General features: G+C 49.4%; 2 protein-coding genes across 2 annotated transcripts in view; one reads left to right on the top strand and one right to left on the bottom strand.

Moving 5' to 3' along the window:
• The window catches only part of Ube2o (ubiquitin conjugating enzyme E2 O), a 41,715-nt gene extending 35,059 nt beyond the window's left edge, over positions 1-6,656 (bottom strand). Inside the window, exon 1 of the mRNA XM_038328708.1 lies at positions 6,258-6,656. Coding sequence (XP_038184636.1) covers positions 6,258-6,656 — 399 coding nt within the window. The remainder of the gene's footprint in view (positions 1-6,257) is intronic.
• A 16,296-nt stretch (positions 6,657-22,952) lies between these two features.
• Positions 22,953-26,042, top strand: Aanat (aralkylamine N-acetyltransferase). Its single transcript, XM_038329057.1, has 4 exons — positions 22,953-23,001; positions 24,620-24,838; positions 25,096-25,250; positions 25,737-26,042. Exons 2-4 carry the CDS (start codon positions 24,682-24,684, stop codon positions 26,040-26,042), a joined length of 618 nt encoding a protein of 205 aa, XP_038184985.1. The 5' UTR covers positions 22,953-23,001; positions 24,620-24,681.
• The last annotated feature ends 1,210 nt before the right edge of the window (positions 26,043-27,252 follow it).

Below are 27,252 nucleotides of genomic sequence, written 5' to 3'. Positions count from 1 at the left end.
TTCACCTGGGGCCCCTCCCTATCCCACTAAGACTTTCCATATTCAGCAACTGGAGGGCTGTATCAACCCCAGTTTATGGTTTCTGTATGTACACAGGGAGGATGAATCCTGAACCTTCACAGTCTTAGGTAAGCACATTGCCATTCCCTTCAGCCTATTCTCAGGTCCCTGCACTTAGCCAGAGTGATGCTGGCTGATGCTGGCTGCTCCTCACTTCTCTCCTCTGACCACGAGTCAGCAGCAGCATCTCATTCAGACAGTGCTGTGATCCCTGGGGCTTATCCTTGTCACCTATCTTCTGGGAACTTCCAAAGAGATCTTCAGTTAAGCTGGAGCGCAACTTTAAACCACAGCATTTGGGAGGCAGAGTCAGTGAATCACAGTAAGTTGGAGCCCAGGCTGGTCCACATACTTATACACTAAATTCCAGCCTACACAGTGAGACTATGCCTCAAAAACTCCTTCTCTGCCGTTGACAACGATGATGACGCTGTCCTCCAGATTTGGGGAACCATTCAGTCAGCTTTATACCCACAGATCTGTTCTGGCTGCTCCTGGAAGTAGGCAGGTACCACTTCAATTGTGCATTACTTGCATTACTAAATTTCTCCCCCTGCCCCCCCCCCCCTTGGTTTTTCACGACAGGGCTTCTCTATGTATCCCTGGCACTAGCTCTGCAGACCAGATTGGCCTCAAACAGAGCTCTGCCTGCCTCTGCCTCCCGAGGGCTGGGATTAAATACATGTGCCACCAGCTGCCCAGCTAAATCTCTTCTAAAGTCACAAAGTTGAGATTTCATGAGTACTGAAGGGCTCCTGAAGTCACACTTACCACAGTTACTCATGACACAGGAATGAGGAATCCCATGCCACTGAAACAAACCTTCCCAGAGCCTCTCTTCTTTAGCACTACCCTGGGACCCAGAGAGGTAATATTCCACGCATCAGAAGAGTGTCTAAATGATCAAATGGCTGCCCCAGGCGAGCAAAGCTATGCTTCTGAGCACTCCACCAGTGCAAGCTCACTTCAGAGGCTAAAGAATCATCTCACTTTCCACCAGAGATGAGGCAATGACTTAGCCAAGGTCAATCAGAGCAGGTGCTAGCCAGAGGAACACCCAAGGGTTTTGACTTCCAACTGCAATACAAACACACATCCCTCATCTGGTCAAAGTGCCCTTGAGTCAGGCAATTAGTAGGGAGACACAATTGTGGCCTCAAGGCCAAGGAGTTAGAAGAGGGAAAATCAAGGGACAGAATAAACTCACAGGACAGCTGTTAAGAGTCTCCAAGCTGTGATCCTATCTGAAGAGAATGCAATTTAGAAGCACTTAGTCCTGCACCTTGTTTTAACCTTACATAACTCCCTCCTATTACATCACTAAGAACAATTTCTTTTAATGGGCCTCCGTACCTAGACAAGTGAGACAAACTTCTTGGGCTATGATGCTACACCTAAATGGCTTTCCCCATGGAAATGCTGGCCTGAGTAGGAACCAAAAATAAACTGCAAAGCAAATTCCGGAGGGACCTGTCATCAGGGAGTACACACCCCACACACAGCCTCACAAAAGCAGTGTAATAGCAGACAGCTTGAACTTATAGACACCACGTCTCAAATCTTGGAGACACTAAATGTTTTGGCAACTTAAAAGACAACATACAAGAGGTGGGAAAGCAACAATGGGTGTGGTGGCACGCACCTGCCTGCACCCCAGCACTTGGGAGGCAGAGGAGTGAGAAGTACAAAGTCTCTGCTACAAGGTGAGTCTGAGGGCAACATGGTGACATGAGACCCTACTGAGGGAGGGAAAGCAGCAAGGAGGGGAGGAGAATGGGGAAGAGAAAGGGAAAAGCTGAAGGAATCTTGAGCTGACTGACAGCAGTCAGGCTCTTTCTTCCTAGGACTGCTCCGTCCCAGCACACAGACAACAGCGAGGAAGACCTGAAGGGCTGGTAGCCATTGGCTTTACTTCAGAAGGGTGCTCACTGGTGTGATGGGAAAGGGCAAACTCCCACAGAGAATAGGTAGGAATTCTGAGCTGGTCAGGAATCTGGGGAGAAGACTCTGGCTGTCTTCTTTAGGTTTGTTTCCAGGCGGTAGGGAGATGGAGGTTTGTGTGTGTTTGTTCTTTTGTTTTTCGAAACAGGGTTTCGCTGTAGCTTTGGAGCCTGTCCTGGAACTTCTTCTGTAGACCAGGCTGGCCTTGAACTCACAGAGATCTGCTTCCCTCTGCCTCCGAGTGCCGGGATGAAAGGTAATAAACTGCCTGGCTTTTTTGAACTATGTAGTTCAGGCTGTCGTGAGTTCACTACGTAAAACAAGCTGGCCTGGAACTCGGATGAAGAGGGCTAGGATTAAAGGTGTGCATGGATAAGCGTGCTAGCACTAAAGTGTGCACCACCCACCTGGCTGTTCTAAAGAAGCTTAATCTTAGCTGCTAGGAGCTTCAGGAACACAACCACAAATTCCATGCTTCATGGAAGCAACTTTATTTCCACTGCTCATTTACATGGAGGACACAGGAAGAGGAGGGCTTGCTCCTATCTCGTCATCTTTCTTTCTAAATATGTTCACTAAAAACTTTTTTAAAAAATATTTATTAATTTATTATGTATACAATATTCTGTCTGTGTGTATGCCTGAAGGCCAGAAGAGGGCACCAGACCTCATTACAGATGGTTGTGAGCCACCATGTGGTTGCTGGGAATTGAACTCAGGACCTTTGGAAGAACAGGCAATGCTCTTAACCGCTGAGCCATCTCTCCAGTCCTTCACTAAAAACTTACATTTAGAGAAAAGTATTAGGGCTGGAGAGATGGCACAGCAATTAAGAGTGTGTGTTGCTCTTCCAGGACCCAAGATCAGTCCCCAGCACCCATGTTAGAGAGTTAACATAATGCTACAAAGACATATATATCTACACACATAATTAAAAGTAAAAACAAATCTTTTAAGAGAGGGAGGTATTAAGTCAGGCATGGCAGTACACACTGAAATCCCAGCTATTTAGGAAGCTGAGGCAGAATGGTGAGTTACTGGCCAGCATGGCTATAATAAAATGTCTTAGCAGCCTGGGTGACAGTGAGACCCAGGGGAGGGACACTAGTATTAAGTCTCATTCATATTATCCTACTAAACATGCAAACTACAAAAATACTGCCCAGGATATAAGGAATACTCCAAACAGACACGGTTAAAACTACTCCAATAACTATCAACTTAAAAAAATAAACCCGGGCAGCAGTGGCACATGCTTTTAATCCCAGCATTCAGGAGGCAGAGGCAGGCGGATCTCTGTGAGCTTGAGCCCAGCCTGATTTAAATAGTGAATTCTAGGCCAATCTGATTTAGAGAGTTCCAGGACAGCCAGAGCTACACAGAGAATTTGTCTCTGAAAACCAACCAAACGATAACAAAAAACCCAAAAACAAAAGACTGTGTATAGTGTGTATCTTTAATTCCAGTACTTGAGAGGCAGAGTCAGGCAGATCTGAGTGTGAGGCCAGCCTAGACTACACAGTGAGTTCCAGGACAGCCAAGGCTGCCCAGAGAAATGCAGCCATTTTATTCTGCCAATGACATGACCAGATTCATGACGAGCAGAGACCAGGCACTGACCACCGAGACCTTTTCAGTCATCCTGATGTTGTGGGGGGGCCAAGGTTCCTACAAAGTGCAGCAAGATCTCAGGACCCACTCCTGTCACCGTGTCTGCAACTTATGGGGACAGAGAGCTGCCACCCTCCCCAAAACATCTGCTCTCTAGTCCTTAGCAACAGAAGGGGGTCCTACACGGCAGCGGACACTCACAGACCACCATTCCTTGGACTCCCTTTGTTGGAAGCTACAAAATTTGCAACAGTAGAGGAAATACCACCAGAGCCGTAGGATGGGCTCCAATGCACTCAAACCAAGTCACGAGAGAATCTTCAAAACCTACCAAAACAGAGGCCTTTTAAAGTTTTCTGTTGCCAGGCAGTGTTGCACACACACCATTAATCCCAGCACTTTAATACCAGGCAGAGGCAGGGGGATCTCTGTGAGCTCAAGGCCAGCCTGGTCTACAGAACTAGTTCTAGGACAGTCAGGGTTATGTAGAAGAACCCTGTCTCAACCACCCCCAAAAAAGTTTTTTTTCTACGTAACTCCAAAATAGGCTTCTCAGGTCCAGTTTTGGTCCGGTTTGATTACGTGTGTTGGGGGAGGCAGAGGGAGGATATCTGCAGAAAAGTGAACCCAAAGCCATGGTGAGTGGAAAGGACTGACATCAACGGCAGTGCCCGTGGGCAGAGCCAGGCCGATCTCCCTGAGCTAGGACGGAGAAGCTGGGCGACAGAACACATTTCTGAACCTTTCAGGAAACCACTAACAACACACTACATACAGTGAAGCAGCAGCTCCTTCTCCCCGACACAACACTGATCGTTTTTATAGCCATTCTGCTTCAAAATGGACTATTTTCCAAATATTTTTGCAAACGAACTCTGCTTTCTTAAGAACCAAGGAGCTGTGGCCTGATTTACATTTTTCTGAGGAGAAGCTGAGGTGTGTGGATTTGGGATGCACAATCATTAAAGAAAAAAAGATGCTGGTATCAGCGATCATTCCCGTACACTAGAACTCAGGAGTCGGGCTTTGTCCTCGCTGGTCCACTGCCATCCTCTGTCTCCACACTGTCTCCCTTCTCAGCATGGCATGGAGTCACACTCTTTTGTTGCCTTTTCTCCGAGTAGGAAAACCCCAGATTTTGTTTTTTTGTTTATTTGTTTTTTGAGACGGGGTCTCATTATGCAGCTCTGGCTGTCTAAAGCTGGCCTCAAACTCAAGAGATCCTTCTGCCTCGGCCTCCTGAATGCTGGGGATTAAAGGTGTCTGCCACCACACCCATCCCTAGATTAAACTACTATTTTCTGGGGGGGGGGGGGGGAGTGGGTTTCAAGACAGGGATTCTCTGTAGCTTTGGAGCCTGTCCTGGAACTAGCTCTTGTAGATCTGGCTGGCTTTGAACTCAGAGATCCGCCTGCCTCGGCCTCCCAAATGCTGGGATTAAAGACGTGCACCAACACGGCCTGGCCCTAGACTAATTTTTAAAGAGCCTCCCATGATGGGTTTGGTGGTGTGGCTTCTTTAATTCTCCATACTGGAGAGGCTGAGGTGGGAAGACCACAATTTTCCAGGCCAGCCTGGACAACTTGGCATTATTTACTCTCAAAATAAAGTAAAATGGGTTGAGGGTGTAGCTCCGCAGAAAAGCACGGGTCTTAGCATCAAGTTTCTGGGTTCAGTCCTTAGCACTGCAAAAATTAATGAGTGAATTAACAGCACCCCCAAATCACCCCAAAATCAGACCTCTCACCTTCCCGGGGACCTAAAATGAGGCAAGCCTGATTCATGCTTAGAAAGGTTTTCTGATGTGGCAGGAGAGGGAGAGCTGAGAGATAAGTGTTTGAGAGAGACTCCCTGAAGAAAATTACTCTCAGGAAAACAGGCCTCCTCCGGCCAAGCTTGGTTTAAGGTTTATGATGACAGACCTCCTCCGTTCACCAGCCTCCAGCTAACACTGTGGGAGAGTGTGGTATTTGCCTACCAGCTCCAGGGTGGTTCCTCTCCTCTACCCACGGCTGCATAGGAAGGACACCCCACCCCAAGAAGTCCAAAGACACCAAGTCGCAGCTGCCACCATTTCCCCCAGTACTATTAATATCATGGCTCTGAACCTTTCATCGCTTCCCTCAAAGTTCTCCGCAGCCATTCAAAGGAGGCAGCGGGGTTAAAACAAAAAACAAAACAAAACAAAACAAAACAAAAAAAAAAAAAAACAAAAAAAAGACGCCGGCTGCTTCCCCGCCGTGCATTCCGGCAGCATCTGCTCAACTTCTTGGGTTTTCACCTCGATCTTTGTTTTGGAATGCCCACAACCAAACCCTCCCCGGCACGGCCTTCCCTTCTGGAAGCACAATGCAGCATGGATCTGGAAATTTTTTTTGGTGGGGGAGAGGGAGGGTGTCAGCAAAACGCCGCACTAGTGCAACGCCGAGCGCGCCTCGGAGCCTGAGGCGGTCCCCACGGGCGTCCGTGTATGTCCATCACCCCGAGGCCCACACCACAGCCGAGCATCGCTCGCCAGGCCCCTCCCCGCGCCCCGAGCCGGGAGCCCTGCCGGCGTGCGCGCCCAGGCCGGTGCGATGACGGTGCACCGAGCGCTGTGGCGGCGCTCCCCCGCCTGCCCTCCCGACCGCCCCGGCCCGCCTCACCTTGGTCTCCTTTACGTGCTGCTTGACGCCCTCCGGGTACCACTGGACGCGCACGTAGCCGCGCCGCAGCGGGCTGGCCCGGCCCTCCTCGTGGCCCGCGCCCCCGGCCTCGGAGCAGCCCGAGCTGCCGCGGCCGTCCTCGTCGCCCTCCGAGTCCGAGTCCTCGCCGTGGATAAGGCGCACCAGCCCGAAGTGCACCGAGCCGCGGTAACGGCCAGACACCAGATCGTGAGAGAACAGCAGGCGCTGCGAGCCCGCTTCGGGGCCGGATTCGGAGGACGGCCCTGAGGCCGAGTCCGTGGCGGGCGGCGGAGCGGCGGCGGGGGCTGCGGCCGGGGTCGGGGCGGCGGCGGCTGGGGCCTGGGCGGGCGCGGGCGCAGACGCTGCGGGATCCGCCATAACTGCTCTGCGCGAGTCTCGGGCGGCGGCTGTGGCGGCGGCGGCTGCTACAGCGGCGGCGGTAGCGGCGGCAGCAGCCTAAACGCGGGGAGGCGGGGCCGGCGGCGCGGGGGTGGGGCCAAGCGCGCTGACGTGACCCTGCGTGCCGCCGTCGTTAGGGCGCTGGGATGCTGTTGCTAGGAGCCGCCTCCCGGTCGCTAGGGGACGCTGAAGATGCTTGGGTTGGGGGGCGGAAGAACTGCCGCGGGGCGTGGCAGGGCAGCCGGCGATGAAGAGGCTGGGTCTGGGGTGGAAGGAAGGGCAGTGGTGGCAGAGGAGGAGAGGGGCGGAGACTGCACACCTGGCTGACAGCAACTTTTTTGAAAAAAAATTAAGCCGCTTAGTGGTTGCACACGCCTTTAATCCCAGCACTTGGAGGCAGAGGTAGACGGATCTCCTAAATTCGAGGCCAGCCTGGTCTACAGAGTGATTTCCAGGACAGGATAGTCAGGGGTACACAGAGAAACCCTGTCTAGGAAAAAAAAAATTAAAATTTAAAATGATTGATTATTATATGTACGCATATGATTGGCGTTGCACAAGTGACAAAAGAGATCAGAGTCCAGTGGAGTTGGTTCCCTCTTTTCACCTTTATGTGGGGTTCTGGGGATTGAACTCAGGCCATTAGGCTTGTGTGGCAAACGCTTTGAATACTGAACCCCATCAATCCCCCAACTTTTTTTTTCATTTTCCTATAATAATTTATTTATTGAGACAGGATCTTACCAAGCAACCCTGGCTAGCCTGGAATTCACTATGTAAATCAGACTGGGCTCAAAGGCAGAGATCTGCCTGGCTCTGCCTCCTAGATGAGTACTGGGATTAAAGGTGTGTGCTACCACTCCTAGTCAGTGAACAAGTTCTAACTAGCTCCCTTGGCGTTCCAGCCTAGCTGTAGCCCTGCAGAGTGACATTATCTTTGTCCTCTAGGTGCCCACATGTCACCGTGGCACACTTGTGTGCCCATACCTGTCATATACACACATATAATTAATAATTTTTTTGTCAGCTATGTGTGGCGGTGCATACCTTTAACATGTGCCTTAGAGAACAGTCTAGTTGGACACATAAAACAAATACTCATTACATATCTGAAGCAACTCCAAGGTAGCTTGTAAGCAAGGCTGTAATAGATAGGTATAGAGTATGTAGTCCCTTAGCAGAGCTTGGAAGGTCATGACCCCTTAGGGTCTAGAGGTTGTGAGACCCAGAGATGGATAAGAAAAGTTAGCATCGGGGCAGTGGTGGTGCATGTCTTTAATCCCAGCACTAGGGAAGCAGAGACAGGTGGATCTCTGTGATTTCCAGGCCAGCCTGCTCTACAAGAGCTAGTTTCAGGACAGACTCCAAAACTACAGAGAAACGCTGTCTCGAAAAACCAAAACAAACAAACAAACAAACAAAAACAGCAAAAAAAAGAGAGAGAGAAGGAATTGTGATTCTAAATCTTGACTGTCTATTGCTGATCTATAAAAAACAAGCAATTGGTCAGGTGGTGGTGGCTCACGCCTTTAATCCCAGCACTTGGGAGGCAGAAGCAGGCAGATCTCTGTGGGTTCTAAGGCCAGCCTGGTCTATAGAGCGAGTTCCAGGAAGGCACTGAAGCAACAGAGAAACCCTGTCTTGAAAAACCCAACCAAACCAAAACAAAACAAAGCAATCAAAACAAAAACAAAACCCCAAGCAACTGAGTTTCTTTCTTCCTTCCTGAAGCTGTTATTTTGGGGAGAAGGAGCCATGGTGCATGTGTGGAAGTCCAATGACAACTTGTGGGAACTGTCCTCTCCTTCCATCACATGGGTCCTGGGGTTTGAACTCAGGTCGTCAGGCTTGATAGCAAATGCCTTTACCCTCAGGCTTCTTGTCAGCCACTGTAAAATTTTTATTATATTTGTTCTTTGTGTGGGGGGTGTGTGAGAGACAGACAAACAGACAGACAGACAGACTTGTATAAATGTGGGCCTAGGCATGCCACAGGCTCCTGTAGAAGTCAGAGGAGAACTTGAAGGAGTGAGCCAGTTCAGGTTTGCTTCTCCTCACCTCAGTCTTCTTGTATGTAAAATAGGGTTGATGCTAGCACTGCCTACATCACTGCAGGGCTGCGATTACACGATGTAGAATAGTGCCTGGCGCATAGCTCTCTCAGCAACATTCAATCATTACTGTAACACTCCAAACCCCCTGCTTAGACTACACTACAGACTGGCAGAGCTGTTATGCAGCTACCCTGTGGCTGGCTCCTCATTACCACTGTAAAATATAAATAGTAATTCTATTAATTTGGTGTGCCACCTTAGTAAGGCCCTAAAGATTTAGACACATTCTCAGAAGGATTTCTAATGGACTGTTTAAAAGAAATTAAGAGTACTCGAGATCTACCCCTAACCTTTCTCAATAAATAGCGTTTCCTCATGCATTTCTCTTCAATTGTCAATGACAATTGGTCAGGTGGTTTGTGATCACAGTATGTAGGCTCTTCAAAAGGGAAAAAGGGCAGAACCCTGCGCTTTGGGTAGTTTTCCACTTACTGGGAATATGACACTCAGGGAAGGATGGCCATGCGCTGGGGCTGGAGAGGTGGCTCAGCAGTTGAGAGCACTGGCTGCTCTTCAGAAGATCCAGGCTCAATTTCTAGCACCCAGGTGGAGGCTCACAACTCCTGTTCCGGGGGATCTGATGCTGTCTTCTGGCCTCCTCCAGCACTGCATACATGTAGTACACAGCCATACTCACAGGCAAAACATCCATACACATAAAGTATAATTAAAATTTACACATGGCGTGGTGGAAAACACCTTTAATCTTAGCACTTAGGAGGCTGAACCAAGACAGATCTCTGTGAGTTTGAAGGCAGTCTGGTCTATAAATCAAATTCCAGATCCTATCTTAAAAAAAAATGAAAATAAATTTACGCCAGGCAGTGGTGGCACAAACCTTTAATCCCAGCACTTGGGAGGCAGAGCCGGGTGGATTTCTGTGAGTTCTGGGTCAGCCTGGTCTATGGAGATAGTTCCTGGACAGCAGGGCTACACAGAAAAGCCCTGTCTCAAAAAACAAAACAAAAATATTTTTTGTAAAGATTTTGCTGGGCAGTGGTGGCACACGCCTTTAATCCCAGCACTTGGGAGGCAGAGGCAGGAGGATCTTTGTGAGTTTGAGGCCAGCCTGGTAGTGAGTTCCAGGAAAGCCAGGGCTGTTACACAGAGAAACCCTGTTTGGTTTGTTTGGTTTTTTTTTTTTTCAAGAGAAGGCTTCTCTAGTTTTTTATTTGCTTGTTTTGTTTGTTTGTTTGTTTTTCGAAACAGGGTTTTTCTGTTGCTTTGCAGCCTGTCCTGGAACTAGCTCTTGTAGACCAGGCTGGCCTCAAACTCACAGAGATCCACCTGCCTCTGCCTCCTGAGTGCTAGGATTAAAGGCGTGCGCCACCACCGCCCAGCGAAACCCTGTCTTGAAAAACCGGTTGTTAAATCAGTGTGCCCCGGTTGATATAAAAGACCTTGTGTGCTGGGTAGTTTTATGTCAACTTGACATGGACTAAAGTCATCTAAGAAGAGAAAACCTCAATTAAGAAAATGCCTCCATAATACATAATATATTTATGCTGGGGTGATGGTGGTGCACACGAAAAACAAAAAACAAACAAAAACAAAAACAAACAAAAAAAAAGATTGGGCTTTAGACAACCCTGTCTAAGAATTTTCTTAATTATGATTGATGGGGGAGGGCCCAGCCCATCATGAGCAGTGCCATCCCTGGGCTAGTGGTCCTGGGTTCAATAAGAAAGCAGACTCAGCAAACCACGGGGAGCAAGCCAGTAAGCAGCACCCTCCATGGCCTCTGCATCAGCTCCTGCCTCCAGGTTCCTGCCCTTTTTGAGCTCCTGTCCTGACTTCCTTTGATGATGAACCTTGATGTGGAAATGTAAGCCAAATAAACCTTTCCTCCCCAGCTTGCTTTTGATTATGGTGTTTCATTACAGCCATAGTAACCTTGACTAAGACACCCTACTTCATTATACAAGGTGGGAGGACAATCTAGGAAGACACCTGGCATACACTTCTGGCCTCCAAATCCATAAACACGCAAGTGCAAACTCACCCAAACACACTGTGTGCACACAAATACATGAGCATGCATTTACAAGGATGCATACCATCCCACACTCAAAATCCAAAAGACTTTTGCATTTTACCCCAGCTTATGCCTGCATTTGTTACTTTAATATGAGAAAAACAGTATCCCTTCCTTGGTTTTCTTTTCCTTTCTTTTTTTTTTTTTCTTTTTTTTAGACAGGATTTCTCTGTAGCTTTGGAGGCTGTCTTGGAACTAGCTCTTGTAGACCAGGCTGTCCTAGAACTCACAGAGATCCACCTGCCTCTGCCTCCCGAGTGCTGGAGTTAAAGGCGTGCACCACCACCGCCCGGCTTTTTCCCTTCCTAATCATTGAGTAGAACAGGAAGAAATGGCCCAGTTATTCCACAGCTTCTGGTAATCATGGCTAATAATAGATCCACTCACTGAGGTGTGACTTCATGCCCAGTTCTACACCCAGTGCTTTGCAAAGATCACTCAGAACCTGCCAGGGTGGAGGTGAGAACAGCTGATGTTAAATGCCCATCTCACCACCCCTAGATAAACTGAACTGTGTGTCTCGTGTCCTAGCTGTGTGTTTAATCCTGGTGCTTAGGGTAGCACCTGTCCAGAACCTTGGAGTTTGGTAATGTGTCACAAGGGTAGATAGAAAATGACCTGACATTTCGGAACCTCCAGCTTTGGTGAGTTTCCTATGCCCCACATGCAATTCACACACTGAAGCCAGGAATGGGCAGAGGTCTTCAGGCTGCTGATGCTCCAAACCCCTCATCTCCCCTCTCCCTCCCCAGTTTGAGGTCTATGGGAGCCACTGTGGAGACTGAGCCTCTAAAAGTTCCTTCCCACCTTTTGGGGATTTCACCAGACCCCAGACGCTCCCAAGCCTTGGGGTGTGACCCTGAACTGCAGCTATGCTGTGGCTCATGGCCTTTGGTAACTCTAGCACCAGGGTCTGGTGCCCTCTTCTGGCCTCTGCAGGCACTGCACCCATGTGCTACACAGATTCAGGCAAAACATCTATACATATAAAATGAAAATACATCTTTTTTTTCAAAAAGGGGTGGAAGGGGGGATGGAATACCAGTGGAGGGGAATGCAGCAATGGATTCTGAATATCTCAGGTATTGGAAGGGTAAGGGGGACACAGTAAGCTGTACTGCAGAAGGGACGGCTGCTGTTGGGGACAGTGGAAGCATCAGAGACAGAAAGGCTGTGAGTGCTGAGTTAATTGATAATTGAAAGCAAAGTAGAGGGGCTGGAGAGATGGCTTAGTAGTTAAGAGCACTGGCTGCTCTTCCAGAGGTCCTGAGTTCAATTCCCAGCACCCATGTAGCAGCTCATAACTGTCAACTCCAGTTCCAGGGGATCCTACACCCTCGTATAGATATACATGCATGCAAAAAAAAAAATACCAGTGTATGTAAAAATAAATAGTCAGGCGGTGGTGGCGCACTCCTTTAATCCCAGCACTCAGGAGGCAGAGACAGGCGGCGGATCTCGGTGAGTTCGAGGCCAGTCTGGCCTACAGAGGGAGTTCAGGACAGACTCTAAAGCTATAGAGAAACCCTGTCTCAAAAAACAAACAAAAAAGCCAAATCATAAAAAAAAGGGAAGCAAAGTAGAAAAGTTAGAGGGTCTCCTTAAATAAATTGATCTGAAGATGGGGGCAGGTTGAGCTGAAAATCAGAATTTAGCTTAATTGTCAGGTGTGTTGGTACACATCTTTTATCCTGGCACTAGAGAGGTAGAGGCATGAGAATCTCTGTGAGTTCAAGGCCAGCTGGTCTACAGAGTGAGTTTCAGGACAGGACTATATAGAGAGGTCCTGTCTTTATAAAGTTTTACTTGCCAACTGGAGGATCCTGGCTAGGAAAAATGGAACTCCATGTCACCCAGGGATATATGGGTTGCTGCACTCAAGAAAATCCTGAAGTCCATCCACCCTAGGCCGGCTTGGCGGCAGCTATACTGTTAGACCGCTAGTTGGAGACTAATACAAAGGCTGGCTGGGCAAGCTGGCGGGTATGACTAGCTAGAATCAGTAAACAAGAAAACCTGTTTAGCCGGGCGGTGGTGGCGCACGCCTTTAATCCCAGCACTCGGGAGGCAGAGGCAGGCGGATCTCTGTGAGTCCGAGGCCAGCCTGGTCTACAAGAGCTAGTTCCAGGACAGGCTCCAAAACTAGAGAAACCCTGTCTCGGAAAACAAAAACAAACAAAAAAACCAACAATGACAAAAAAGAAAAAACACTTGGCTTTGATAACTAAAGCAGGGAATGATTTAGGAAGACTCCTGAAGTCAGCTTCAATGCTATGCACACGTACACCCTTGCACGGCACACAAAATCTTTAAGTGCCAACTTCTTGACCCCCCCCCTTTTTTTTTTCAAGACAGGGTCCACTATATAGCCCTGGCTGTACAAGCACTCCCAGGCTGGCCTTGAACTCACAGAGACCTCCCTCTGTCTTCTGAGTGCTGAAATTAAAGGTTTATGTCACTATACCCAGCTTCTGGGGCCTTTTGGATTTACAGAAGTCTGCCCCCTGATGTGGGATTCTCTTCTGTATATGTGTTGCTTTTATTGATTAATGAATAAAGAAGCTGCTTTCGGCCAATGGCTTCGCAGAATATAGTCAGGCTGGAAAAGATATATACAGAGAGTAAGTGGAGTCAGAGAGACGCCATGGAGCTGCCAGAGGGGAAAGATGGGAGTTGCCAGGTGGAACCTTGCTGGTAAGCCACAATCCTCGTGATTAGCCAGAAATACTCCTAAGCTATTGGCCAAACAGTATTGCAAATAATATAGTTTCCCTATGATTATTTCGGGGCTCAGCAGCTGGGAACAAACTAACAGCCTTCCGCCAACAGCCCCCCCTTGCCTGAGCAAATATGTGCTCCCCTCCCCCAACCCCTAGATTCTGCTCCATTGCTCTCCCTTTATTTTTTATTTATTTATTTATTTTATTTATTTATTTTTTAATTTTCGAGACAGGGTTTCTCCGTAGCTTTTGGTTCCCGTCCTGGAACTAGCTCTTGTAGACCAGGCTGGCCTCGGACTCACAGAGATCCCCCTGCCTCTGCCTCTCGAGTGCTGGGATTAAAGGCGTGCGCCACCAAAGCTACAGAGAAACTCTGTCTCGAAAAACAAACAACAAACAAACAAAAAATTCCAAGGCAAGAAAGGGACAGCTCTGGGACCTCAGTGCCTACAGACCAGGAGACAGAGCCTGAAGGATGCTGGGTAAGGACAGTGTGTGGGTACTGGAGTAACCCCAGAGGTTGTATGAACCTTCCGGTAAAGGGACTCTTCCCTACCCATCTGGCCGCCTGCTTCCAGCTCCCAGCTGCTCCCTTGACTGAAGAAATCCACTTCACCCAGGATGGCCTGGCCTTGAGTTGCCAGCGCTTCTAGCCCTAGAGTCCTGTGTTCCCGTCCCCTGTCGTCTCCCCTCCCCCAGGAGACCCTGCAAGACTTCACTGCCCGGATGCACTTCCTTTGATGTCCAACAGGGGGCGCTCCCCAGGAGAGTGCCGGCTACCTGAGCATCCCCTGCTTCCCTGCTCAGGACTATTCCAGTCCTCTAGGAAGCAGCGGGCGGCACAAAGGTGAAGAAAATAACTCAAAATGAGATGGCGCAGGGTCTCAAGGCCGACTTCAAGCGAGAACACTTAGCCAGAGACCTGCGTCCTGCCGCAGGCCTAGGCAGATATTCCTCGCTGTTGCAGCACTGGGCTCTCCAAAGGTTGCAGGCCTTAGGCCTGGAGACAGGGTGGGACCGTCAGTCAGCATGCCTTCAGCCAAAGGCCACCCCCACCACCTCTGTACCTGGCACCATCCCGCTCTCCAGAAAGGACTCTTAGTTTTCAGAGAGAGTGCAAGCGTGTTTGCATGCGTGTGTGCAAATGTACCCAAGGTTGATGCAAAGACTCATTCTCCATCACCCACCTACGTGATTCATTGAACCAGAGTCTCTCAATCAAACCCAGAGCTTGCCAGTATGGCTTGTTTTGTTAGACAGCTTGGTCCAGAGATCCCTGGTCTCTGCCTTCTGTGGTCAGAATTACAGGTGGACCGCCAACGTTCACCTGGGTTCAGGAGATGAACTTCAGTGTCTGTGCTTGGGTGGCAAGCACTTTTAACCATGGAGTCCCGTCCCCGCCCCCGCACCTCCAACCCCAGTCATTAGAGCTTAGTTTACTGTAGTTCTTTCCTGTAATCCCAGCACCTAGGAGGCTGAAGCAGCATGGCCATAGTAAGTTTGAACCTAGACTGGGCTACAGTGTGAGACTAGACTCTAGGCCCGTCTAGGCTTCAATGTGAGACTCTGTTTCACACACACACACACACACACACGCACGCGCACACACACACACGCACGCGCGCACACACGTACACATACACACACATACATGCACGCACACACACACGTACACATACACACATACACGCACACACACACACACAAACACACACACACACACACACGGCAGTGGGGCGGTGGGGCGGGGCCCTCAGGAGCGCCCTTGTTAGCAGACTCTGCTCCTCATTCTTGTTGGCGTTTGTTGGTGTTGTCTGTCATGTTCTTTGGATTCTGGAACATGTCCTGATTGTCCCCAGCCTATGACCTCACTGTTCTTCCTCTAATGGCTCTTCCCCCAACAGTACAGTTTTGGAGGATGGACGTCCCAGAACTCAGAGCCCCGTGCACTCAGTTTCTGGAAAGGCCCCGTGACGACATGACGTCACATTATAGTGGGAGCATGTGTGTGAAGAGATATCGTATGTCCAGATAGCAAGTCAGGGAGAGAGAGTACCAGGCAACAACCCTCTTGACAGAAATAACCGGGGTCCTATGAGAATTACGTCAGTGCTTCTTGAAAGCAGGATGCTCAATTACTTCCCGCAGGGACCCACCCCTTAAAGGGTCCACACCCCCTCCTCCCAACAGTGTCACACTGAAGACCAACCTCTTCTCCTTACATGTACCTCTGAGGGACCCACTCCAGACACATCCAAGTCACCTGATCACAGGTTGCAGCTGGAGGATGGAGGAGGCATCGAGAATAAAGACCTCGGGGATCACGTGCATATTGAACCCCCTTACATGGACGGTGCTTGAGCCTGGGCTGATGGTCGGCACTCTGTCCTAATCAGCCACAGGCAGGCAGAGCAGACAGAAACAAATGCCATTTCCAGGGAGCAATGGTACCCCAGGGGAAATCAGGGGACAGGGTGCTGTGAGAGAGTTGTTTCTGTGCCATTCTGTTTCTCTGCAGGGATTCTCTTTGGGGGTCCTCATTTCCCCCTCCTCGACTCTTAGCAGGCCTTCTGGCCAGTGGGGGCTGAGGCACTGACTTTCCATCAGGAAGAAAAATGTCCAGGGTTTCCCAAAGCTTGTGCCCTTCTTAGTTGCTGGCTCCATTGCACCCCCTGGTGTCCAATCGCAACCACTGGTGGATACCCACAGTTCGTGAGTCTCTGTCCTTTTTCATTGGCCATCCTCATGGCTAGGCACCATCTGGAAAACACTTCTACACATGGTGACCCTGTGAAACCAGGGAGGGGCAATGTATTAGACATGGCTAAACTAGGGAATCCTGCTGCACCAGCCAAGAGAGGGACGTAAAGGGGAGGGAAGGTGATGGCTTGGTTCTCTGCTGGCCAATAGGAAACCAACATGCTGCTGAACCGGGGGTATGGCTCAGCTGGTAGAATGCCTACCTAGCCTAGCCTATAGCTGTATATACCGGGTGTGGTGGCAGGGGCCTGTGATCCCAGTGCACAGGACCGGAAGGCAGGATCAGGAGTTCAAAGTCATCCTCGGCTACACAGTGAGTTTAAGGTTAATCTTAGTTACAACAGAGCCAGTTCTAACCACTGATCTGTCTCTAGCCCCCTAATGATTTTTATTTTATGTGTATGGGTGTTTTGCCTGCATGTATGGTCTGTGTGCCACATGCATGTCTGGTGCCCACAGAGGCCAGAGGAGGGTAATAGATTCCCTTGAACTGGAGTTATAGATGGGTGTGAGATACAAGTGGGTGCTGGAAATTGAACCCAGTTTTTCTGGAAGAGAAGTCAATGCTATTAAAGGCTGAGCCATCTCTCCAGCATCACCAAACTCCCGAATCCCAGGTGATTCCAACCTGCAGGCAAGAATGAGGACCACTGGTTGGAGTGGGGATGTTCTGCTTGGAGCCAACGCAACTTATACACCAAGTTGATGCAGATGACAAGAATGTATTTTAATCAAGCCAGGCGGTGATGGCGCACACCTTTTATCCCAGCACTCTGGAGGCAGAGGCAGGCAGATCTCTGTGAGTTTGAGGCCAGCCTGGTCTATAGAACCAGTTCCAGGACAGCCAGAGCTGTTACCCAGAGAATCCTTGTCCCCAAAAACCCAAACAAACAAACAGATCTACACAAATGCTGAGGTCAGGCTAATTTAATCATGGTCTCTAGGGAGCTGGAGCCCCCGAGGTGGGAGGGGGCTTGGGTATCTGAAGGGCCTTGGTGAAGTCCACATGGCTGGAACTAGAAAGAGAAACCCTCCCTCTGGATATTGAGGGCTGTGATGTATCAGTTCAGGGCATCCTATCTTTGATCATTGTTCCCATCAATCTGGGATGCTTCCCCTCTCCCACTTTCCTTCTCCTCTTTCTCTCCAGCCTCCTGGTCCCATGCACTGGGATCACAGGCCCCTGCCACCACACCAGGTATATACCGTGATAGGCTAGGCTAGGTAGGCATTCTACCAGCTTAGCCACATCTCCAGCTCAGTAGCATGTTGGCTTCCTATTGGCCAGCAGAGACCCAAGCCATCGCCTTCCCTCCCCTTCACTTCCCTCTCTTGGCTGGTGCAGCGTGGGATTCCCTTGTTTAGCCATGTCTATTTACATTGCTCTTTCCTGTTTTCAGAGGGTCACCATGTGTAGAAGTGTTTTCCAGATGGTGCCTAGTCATGAGGATGTTAAGGGGCGTGGTCGGTCGGCAATTGGAATTAACCAAACTAGCTTTATTATAAAATACTCAGCTTTAATATAAAAGGAGGAAATGGGAGAAACTTACAGAGCCAGATTTCCACCGAAGTGCCGGAAATAAAGAGAGAAAACAAATGCACACGGATGTTTTAAAGGTATTTGGAGCCCCGGAGGGGTCACGCCCCTCCGACAAAGGGATTGGTTAGCTCCCCATCAAGGATGGCCAATGAGAAAGGACGTGGACTCACATGAGACTGTGTTGGCAATATGGACGCTTAGCTGGGGCGCTGAATGTGTTCCCCACCTGGACCAAGGGCTAACCCTAAGGAGGTCTTTCTGATCAACCATGGAAAGTCTGCTGAGGGTCTCCTGCTGGGGAAAAATGGAAGTAGCCAGGAAACAGGCAGTTGAGGCAAGGACAGGAAATAAATAGCAGAAGGGGTCTCAGGAAAGAGGATCCCGCAGATCGCAAAGTGTGTGTGTGTGTGTGTGTGTGTGTGTGTGTGTGTGTGTGTGTGTGTGTGGTGTGTGGTGGCGGTGTCTGTACTGGCCCTGGTCTCCCCAAGGGTCAAGGTTGGAGCTGCTGTCCTTCGAGAATCATTGATACTAGCGAGTGCACCCTCTGTTGGTAGCTCCAGGGAATGCACCTCCTGGCTCCACACCTTGAGCAGAGGAGGGGCCTGGTACCTACAGGGAGCTGCACTGCACTGGTAGAGCCTGGCAGCACATGGTCAGAGGACAGAACAGGTGCTGGGCAGAGCTGAGCTAAGGAAGGCAGAGCGAGGTGTGAGTAGGAAGGATAGGGGGAGGAGAACTTCCTGTGCGAGGGACAGAGAGATCGCGGGCACCGAAGGTCCTCGAGGTGGATGATTGGAGCTGAGACGAATGGTGTCTGGAGATATTTGGAGTTTAAGGAAACATAGCATGTATATGGACAGTTGTGTGAATTAGCATTGTTCAATGGGATAGTTACCTCCCCAGTATTCCTAAGGGCAGTCCCTGGGCTGCCACCAGCCGGTTCCCAACACCTGGATCACGTTAGACTAGACACCACCGTGTGTTTCTCATTTTCTGGTTTCTGTCACCCTTCTTCTGTTGGTGTCCTCCAGGGTGCTGCATGGTGGCGGCTCAGTGACATTTTATATAGACCCATTGCTCTCTGTGGTTGCTGGCATTTAGGCGTTTCTACTCTGAAGACCATGAATACTGTTTCTGGGAACTTTCAGGCTCTCTTGGCACCTGACTGGGTCCATGAAATTATTGAACAGGGCCTCAGTTTCCTCCTCTGTAAAATGGGGACAGTTATACTCCCCTGTTGTGTGATATTTTATTTGTGTTCTGACAAAGCTTGCCTGGAGATCAGAGGGTGGAGCTAGCCACTAGTTAACCGTGGCGGTCTGGAGGTCTGTACAGACAGGAGACAGGAAGTGATACGGCTGGGTGGAGAGAAGAACAGATAATGAAGGGGTGGAGACAGGATCTTGACCTTTTTTTGGTCAGAGAATTCAGAGAGGTAAGAAGTCTTTGATGGCTGCTGCTCTGCTTCTCTGATCTTTCAGCTTTTATCCCATATCTGACTCTGGGTTTTTATTGATAAGATTAATTATATTAACGCTTCATCTGGTGTCCAACTTTTGGGGCACGAATTCATGAAAAAGCTGCTGCCCATGACACGCTTGTGCTGTATATGGGGGCTCCCACCAGAGTCCTTGCCCCGCCTGCTAGGTTTTCCTCCCCCCCCCCCCAAGCCCTCTGAGCACGTCTGGGATTTTTCTGTTGCAGTCTCTCTGCAGCACACTCCGCAGGCACTTGGGCTCCAAATGCTGCTGAAGCTAGCCCTTCACCTCTGGCCAGCTCTGCCTGTAGGCAGCTCCTGCTGCATGTGCTTCTTCCCCATGATCCTGTGGGGGGGGGGCTCCCTCTCCCGGGGGATTGTGGGCTTTTCCAGGACCCCCTCATTGGGCTGCTTTAACACTGGGTAGCTGCTTGATAGCCGCTCGGGCTTCTGTTGTTCTACACAGCGTCAGTCAGCCGCACACTTGACCATCATCCTCACCCTCATGGTTGCCGGCAGATTTGGTGAGTCAACTGGGAATTCTTAAAGGGGGGAATTAGTTAAAAGAGAGAGACACAGAGAGAGTTTTTTCCCATGTTAAAAAAATGGGAAACACTATTACGATGGAGGGAGTTAGGTCTCTTTATGATGCCACAATGGGTGGGTTAAAATAGAGCAATTAAATGAAGGGATAATCGCCTTAACTTGGATTGACAAAATGTTAATTATCATTTTGATAAGTATTTTTTTTCCCTTTTTTTTTTTAGAACAGGGTTTCACTTTGGAGCCTATCCTGGAACTAGCTCTTATAGACCAGAGTGGTCTCAAACTCACAGAGGTCTGCGTGCCTCTGCCTCCTGAGTGCTGGGATTAAAGGTGTGCACCACCACCACCCGGCCATTTTGATAATTTTTATTTTATCCCTAAAAAAGATGGTTCTTATGAGTGCCAAGGTAAAGTTCTTAGAAAAACTTATTAAAACAGATCATAGAGCTAGTCAGATCCAGACAGAGGAATTTAAAGAAGAAGCAATCTCAGTATTGTATTATAAGGCTAAAGAGGAAAAGCACCAGATTTTCAAACAGCCAATCTTAATTTATCCAGTCACCTTACAGGAACTGCCAAATGACAGGTATCCCCAAGGCTGTGTAAGATCTGACTGGATTCCTGTGGAAATGTTAGATTTGAGGAGATTTAAGGAAGTGATAGTCTCATATGGTATGAATTCACCTTTTGTGAGCCAGATGTTAAATTCATGGTCAACTAGTAACAGAACTATCCCACAAGACTGGAAAGACTTGGTTATAGCAGTTTTGGAGCCTGGTCCTCAATTGCAGTGGAGGGCCTGGTGGAAGGATGAGGCTAGGACCATTGAACAACAAAGTAGGGCTAGAGGTATTGAAATCTCCCAAGACTAACTTCTTGGAGAGGGTGATTATGCTGATGTACAATAAATCTCTGTATGATGACCATAACCTGGCTCTATGCCATGCAGCAAGATTTGAGTGCTTGGGACAGAATTGAAGAAATCAGAAAAAAAAAAAAACTCAGTCATTTACTAAAGTTATACAGGGTCCAAAAAGAAACCTTCACTGATTTTTTTTTTAAATAAAGACTAACTTCAGCAGTAAATAGAATGATACCAAATTCAGAAGTTAGATAATGATAATTGAATCTCTGGCTTTTGAAAATGCTAATTCACAATGCAAAAGGGTAATTAGGCCTTTAAAGGCAAGATCAGCATTCAGAGAGGAACAGACAACCATGAAGATGCTCGGATGCGAGAGGTGATTTCCCCAGACTTGAAGAAAACACAAAATGTCAGGTGTTTTAATTGTGGCAAACATGGTCATGTAAAAAGGGATTACAAAAGGCCCCGCCCTTCTGGAGTATGCAGAAGGTGTAGCAAAGGCAGACATTGGACCAATGAATGCAGGTCTTCAAAGGACAGAAAAGGTAACCCTTTGCCTTCAGGGGAACACCTTGGCAGGCCCCTTCTGGCGGGCCCCTTCTTGTGGGCCCCATGTCAAATTAGTCATTCCCTGTCACTGTTGGGGGAAACCTTTCCCCAGAGCAATTAAAGGACCTAATGCCTATTGTAAAAAATCTATATTACTCTGGATGATAGAACAGCTTTAGAAGATAAAACAGGGGTCTTGTTCTGAAAGGAAAAAAGGGGGTGATATAGGTATAATAGGATAATTGGATAGATTAGCGAGTCTACTTTTAAACCAAAAAGGCAACTACTAGCCTTAAATATTTTACATTGATAGGGATTTTTATATATTAATACAAATTTGAGGTTATTTTTGTTAGAACATACTGTACATACATTTCTACTCTTGTTCAATGTGTTGTACCTATACAGTTCATTTAACAATGTAATGCAAAATTTTAGTCCTTAAAAGTTATTATTATAAACTATTTAGAAAAGAAACTCACAAAAGAAATGTAAAGTGTGTAAGTTTGAGAGATATAAAGGATAGTTTTGGGTTGGTAATACAAATTAGGATAGCTGGGCGGTGGTGGTGCACGCCTTTAACCCCAGCACTTGGGAGGCAGAGCAGGTAGATCTCTGTGACCCAGCCTGGTCTACAATAGCTAGTTCCAGGATAGCTAGGACTGTTACATTGAGAAACCCTGCCTCAAACAAACAAACAAACAAACAAACAAACAAGTTAGGATAGAAAGTGGATTAGGCACTTTGAACTCACTGGGATATAATAGATAATGGAGCATTTTCTCTGAATTTGTCAAATGCAAATGGACTGGACATTGATAACATAATCCTTGACTGTATATATTGTATATAGTTATTGTACTTATTGTATATAGTTTTTCTATGTTAGTTACAACCTTCACTTTTTATTTAGACAAAAGGGGAGAAATGTTGTGTGATATTTTGTTTGTGTTCTGACAAATAAAGCTTGCCTGGAGATCAGAGGGTGGAGCTAGCCACTAGTTAACCATGGAGATCTGGAGGTCTGTACAGACAGGAGACAGAAACTGAAAAGGCTGGGCAGAGCAAGGAAGTGATGAGGGGCAGAGACAGGACCTTTGCCATTTCTGGTCAGAGAATTCAGAGAGGTAAGAAGTCTCTGGTGGCTGCTTCTCTGATCTTTCAGCTTTTACCCTGATATCTGACTCTGGGTTTTTATTGATAAGATTAATTAGAATAATGTTTCACTCCCCTGGTAGATGTTCTGTGGATTGTAGAAACTGCCTCCCCAGGTATATGGCTACCTGACCAGGAAGGACCCTCGGGAGTATGGGCACACTGACCTCTGAAAGACAGAAGATGATGCTGGTGCCCAGCCAGCTGGGAAGAGGGCAGGGATTATAGTCACACTCCCAGGCTTAGCCCATGCTCTTCCCAGGGCCTGAGACAGCTACTGGTAATTCCTTCTGCGTCCTCTGCGTCAGGGCTGACGCCTGTCCTCAGCAGGATGGGACCAGGCCTGACTGCCTAATCATGCAGGCATCGTACCACCTGGGGTAACGTGGGAGGCAGGGCCAGGGGTATTAGAAACCTCCAAGCACACCACATGCTGCCAGGGGGATGCATGCTACAGCTGTCTTGCAGACAGGAGTCTCCGGTTCTCCTAGCTCTTGCAACTAGTGACAGCCCTCAAGGTGACTAACTCTGTGTCGGGGACACTTGGACTCCTTACAGTTCTGGTAAGTGGGCCCCTCTCCCTGACTCTTTGTATGTATGTATGTGTGTGCATGTGTAATGGAGGCCCGGGGTTTGCTGTCGTTCCTCAGGAACTGCCTACTTCATCTTTTGGGACGGGGTCTCTCACTGTTCTGACGCTCACCAAGTAGGCTGGGCTGGCTAAGGGAGCTAGTGAACCCCAGGTTTGCCCATCCCTGACTCACCCAGTGCTAGGTTTGCAGATACTGGGCAATGGGCATTGCACATGGGTTTTTCTTGCATTTTGGGGATTGTGCTTAAGTCCTGTTTGAGCTATCCCCAATGCCTATCTAAAAAAAGGACATTTTTATTCCATTTTATTTATTGTGTGTGTGTGTATTTGTGCAAGACAGAGGAGTCTTGTGGGAGTCTGTTCTCTCCTTCTATCATATGAGTCCCGGCAGCAAACTCAGGTTCTTAGGCATGGTGGTAAGTCCCTTTACCTGCTGAGCTATCTCACCTTAACTTCCTAGCCCCTTTTGAAGGCAGAGGTATGGAAGGCACCCTCTAAGGACCACCGCGTTGTCAGGTGTCACAGGGAAGACGGTAGCCCCTGGGCATGTCCTGTGAGCCTAAGCTGATGGACGGTTCCCCTGAGTGCCCTCCATACCTGACCCTCCCCACCCGGGACTCAGCAGTCTCAGACTCTTTAACCGTCTTATCCCCCATCTCCCGAGCATGACCTCGTCTGACGTCATCCAGGAAGATGTGGTGCTCAGGCTCACGTTAGTTAAAGAGCTTTTTCTTCTGGACTAAAGTCTGAGGCAACCTAAAAAGCTCCTAGCCTGGGGGAGTGGGGAAGATGGCTCAGAGATTAAGAGCTCCTATCTCTCTCCCTGCAGAGTTGAGTTCAGTTTGAGCATCCACACTGGGCAGCTCACAACCCCCGGTAGCTCCAGCTCCAGGCCTCTGGCCTCTGTGGGCTCGTGCACACTTGTGCCCATATTCACACACAGACACACTTCCGTTAAAAGTCAAAAACTAAATAAAAAACCTGGCCGTACTATCTCGCACAGAAGACTAGAAATCTCCCTCTGGGTGAGACAAGTCACGTGACTGGCGGTATCAGAGGCCTGAGTGCCTCCCCACCCCACAGATTCAGTAGAGGAGGTCGGAGGTTCATACACCCTTGCTCTGCTGTCCCCTTGGGCAACAGTGTTGAGGTGTCCACATCTATCAAGGCTCGTCTACCTGGAGGGCATTGGCATCTGTCTGGAGCTCTGGACAACTGCTCTAAGGGGACCTCTGGCTCTTCCGTTGTTGTTTTAACAATTTATTTTTATTTTATGTGCATTGGTGTTTTGCCTGCATGTGTGTCTGTGTGAGGGTGTCAGATCTTAGAGTTACGGACAGTTGTGCACTGCCATGTGGGTGCTGGGAATTGAACCCGGGTCCTCTGGAAGAGCAGCCAGTGCTCTTAACCTCTGAGCCATCTCTCCAGGTCAGCCCCTAGCTCTTGAGTGAAAGTGAGGAGCTACACTAACACCCCAAGTTCCTGGAATCTGCCAGGAGGTACAGGCACCCGGGGACTGGCTCTGTCCCCAGAGATGCCTGACTTGTGTTCTTCAAGACGAAGGCCAGGCTCCCTCTTCTCTCTGACAGGTGCAAAGGGACCACTTCTGAAGCTGGAGAACCCAGGGGGAGGGTTCAGCAGCCAGACGCCCATGCTGAGCACCCACTCCCTGAAACCTGCGGCCCTGCACATGCCATCTGGGACCTCGGAGTTCCTAGGCTGCCAGCGGCGCCACACACTCCCTGCTAGCGAGTTCCGCTGTCTCACTCCAGAGGATGCCGTCAGCGTGTTTGAGATTGAACGTGAAGGTGAGTGGCCCTTGGGAGGGCACTCTAAGCTGGCTGTTGTCTTCTCCCGAGGCCTGCCTTTGGGAATTAAATTTGAGAAGAACACACACACACACACACACACACACACCCAGAGAGAGAGAGAGAGAGAGAGAGAGAGAGAGAGAGAGAGAGAGAGAGAGAGAGAGAGAGAGAGAGAGAGAGAGAGAGAGAGAACTTGTGTACCCACACAATGGGCAAGTGGCATAGAGGTCATTGATCCTTGTCTTCTGCCACAGCCTTTATCTCCGTCTCCGGTACCTGTCCCCTCTACTTGGATGAGATCCGACACTTCCTAACCCTGTGTCCAGAGCTGTCCTTGGGCTGGTTCGAGGAGGGTCGCCTTGTGGCCTTCATCATCGGCTCACTTTGGGACGAGGAGAGACTTACTCAGGTGAGGGCAGGGTGAGCTCCTCAGAGATGGACGTCCCCTCCTTCTGAGCAGAGTAAACCCAAGCAGCAGACCCCTGAGGGCCCTCTGCCTGACCCTCTAGAGCATTCTCAACTTTCCCGACAGACGCTGCAGCCCTTCAGCGGGGCCATGAGATTTTTGTTGCGACTTTATAACTGGAATTTGCTACTTCTATAAATTGTAACGTAAATGCCTGTTTTCCAATGGTCTTACGTGACCACTATGAAAGGGTTGTTAGACCCCCAGAGGTTGCAATTCACAGACTGAAAAATGCCACTTTAGTCTCAAAAGACCTCTGAAGTTTTGTCTGTGGGACTGTGGCTCCTAGTTGGGCGTGCCCTGTCAGGCTAAGAAGGGAACCCTGGCTACTCTGGTACCTGGGACACCCTTCCTTCTGGTTAGGATTGGGTCTGGAGGAGCAGGTATTAGTGTAAGTAACCAGGACGTCTGCCCTTTGCCCACCCCCAGGAGTCGCTGACACTACACAGGCCCGGAGGCCGCACAGCGCACCTGCACGTACTGGCGGTGCACCGTACCTTCCGGAAGCAGGGCAAGGGCTCCGTCCTGCTGTGGCGCTACCTGCACCACCTGGGGAGCCAGCCCTCTGTCCGTCGGGCTGTGCTCATGTGCGAGAACCCACTGGTGCCCTTCTATGAGAAACTGGGCTTCCAGGTTGTGGGCCCGTGCGCCGTCACCGTGGGCCCCCTCACCTTCATGGAGCTACAGTATTCCTTACGGTGCCACGCCTTTCTGCGCAGAAACAGCGGCTGCTGACCCAAGCGGCCCTCTTGGCCCGTGAAGAGGATGGGAGCAGCAGGCTAGGGGCTCCTGTCTAACACCCACACCACTCCCTCCTCCGCCTAGAACCCATCCAAGTGGAGCTGGCTAGAAAGAAGGGAGACAGTCGTTGCCAACTGGAGTAGAGTGGTAATGGCCAGTAAAGAGGACAGGAAGTGGCTTTACCTCGGCACAAGCTGCCGTCTGCCCCCAGAGGAGCTCTTGCATTCTGAACTGTGCTGAAGCCAAGACCAGGATGGGAAACCAGAGCAGTGGGAGGCCTGTCTCCACGCCTCCTCCTCTACCTGCCCTATTTCTGCATCCCAGTGCAGGGCCCTGATTCTTGGGGTCCTTGCTCTCCCCAGAATGACACCCCTTCCTGGCCCCTAACTGGGAATGAGGGACAGCCAGGAGACGAATTTAAGAAGGGCCTGGGGCTGGGACCTGTGATTTGGTGGCAACCTTGTGGTAGCAGGGTGCTGCAGGGCCGCACTCCACTGCGCTTGGGCACCAGTGTGCCTGCCCACCCGCTTGCTCAGGCTTCCCCCCCCCCCAAGCCCCGCTAATGAAGCAGCTATGTCCCCCGTGGCTGTGGCTCATGGGTGTGTGCAGGGGCTTCTGAGTGAGCTGATGGAGGATCAAATACCACCTGACCTTCTGCTAAGAGCATCTCTGCCGGAACAGGGCATTCCTGCACATGGTCAGCCCTGTTCCTGCCCTGGAGCAGAGGCAGAGCAGCTGGGGTTGAGATCTCAGAGTGCAACCCAATCCTCTCAGAGTCCTCAGTGTCTCCGTGGTGATCTCAATCTGGTTTTTGGCTCAACTAAATGCCAGAGAAGTCCCCAGTCTGTCTCAGCCTCATGACTGCTGCCTTCATTCACCAGTTTTTATTTTTTAAATAAAAAAAATATTTTTTTGGAAAGGGTCTTACTATGTAGCTCAGGTTGGCCTAGAACTCATTTTGTAAACCAGGCTGGCCTCAAACTCAGAGATCCGCCCGCCTCCTGAGTGCTGGGATTAAATGTGTGTACCACCACCGCCCGGGTTAAGTGTTCATTTTAAATGTGTCTGTCTGTGTGAGAGGGAGCTCATGGAGGCCGGAAGAGAGGACTGGGTCCCCTGGAGCTGAAGTTACAGTAGCTGTGACCCGAACCTAGGTCGTCCTTCAAGGACAGAAAGTGAGCCCGCCATCTCTCTAACAAGCTCT

The sequence above is a fragment of the Arvicola amphibius genome, chromosome 4 (assembly GCF_903992535.2).
Source record: "Arvicola amphibius chromosome 4, mArvAmp1.2, whole genome shotgun sequence".
Classification (NCBI taxonomy): Eukaryota; Metazoa; Chordata; class Mammalia; order Rodentia; family Cricetidae; genus Arvicola; species Arvicola amphibius.
Note: the sequence above shows the minus strand (reverse complement) of the source record. Positions and strands in the feature narration are given on the sequence as shown.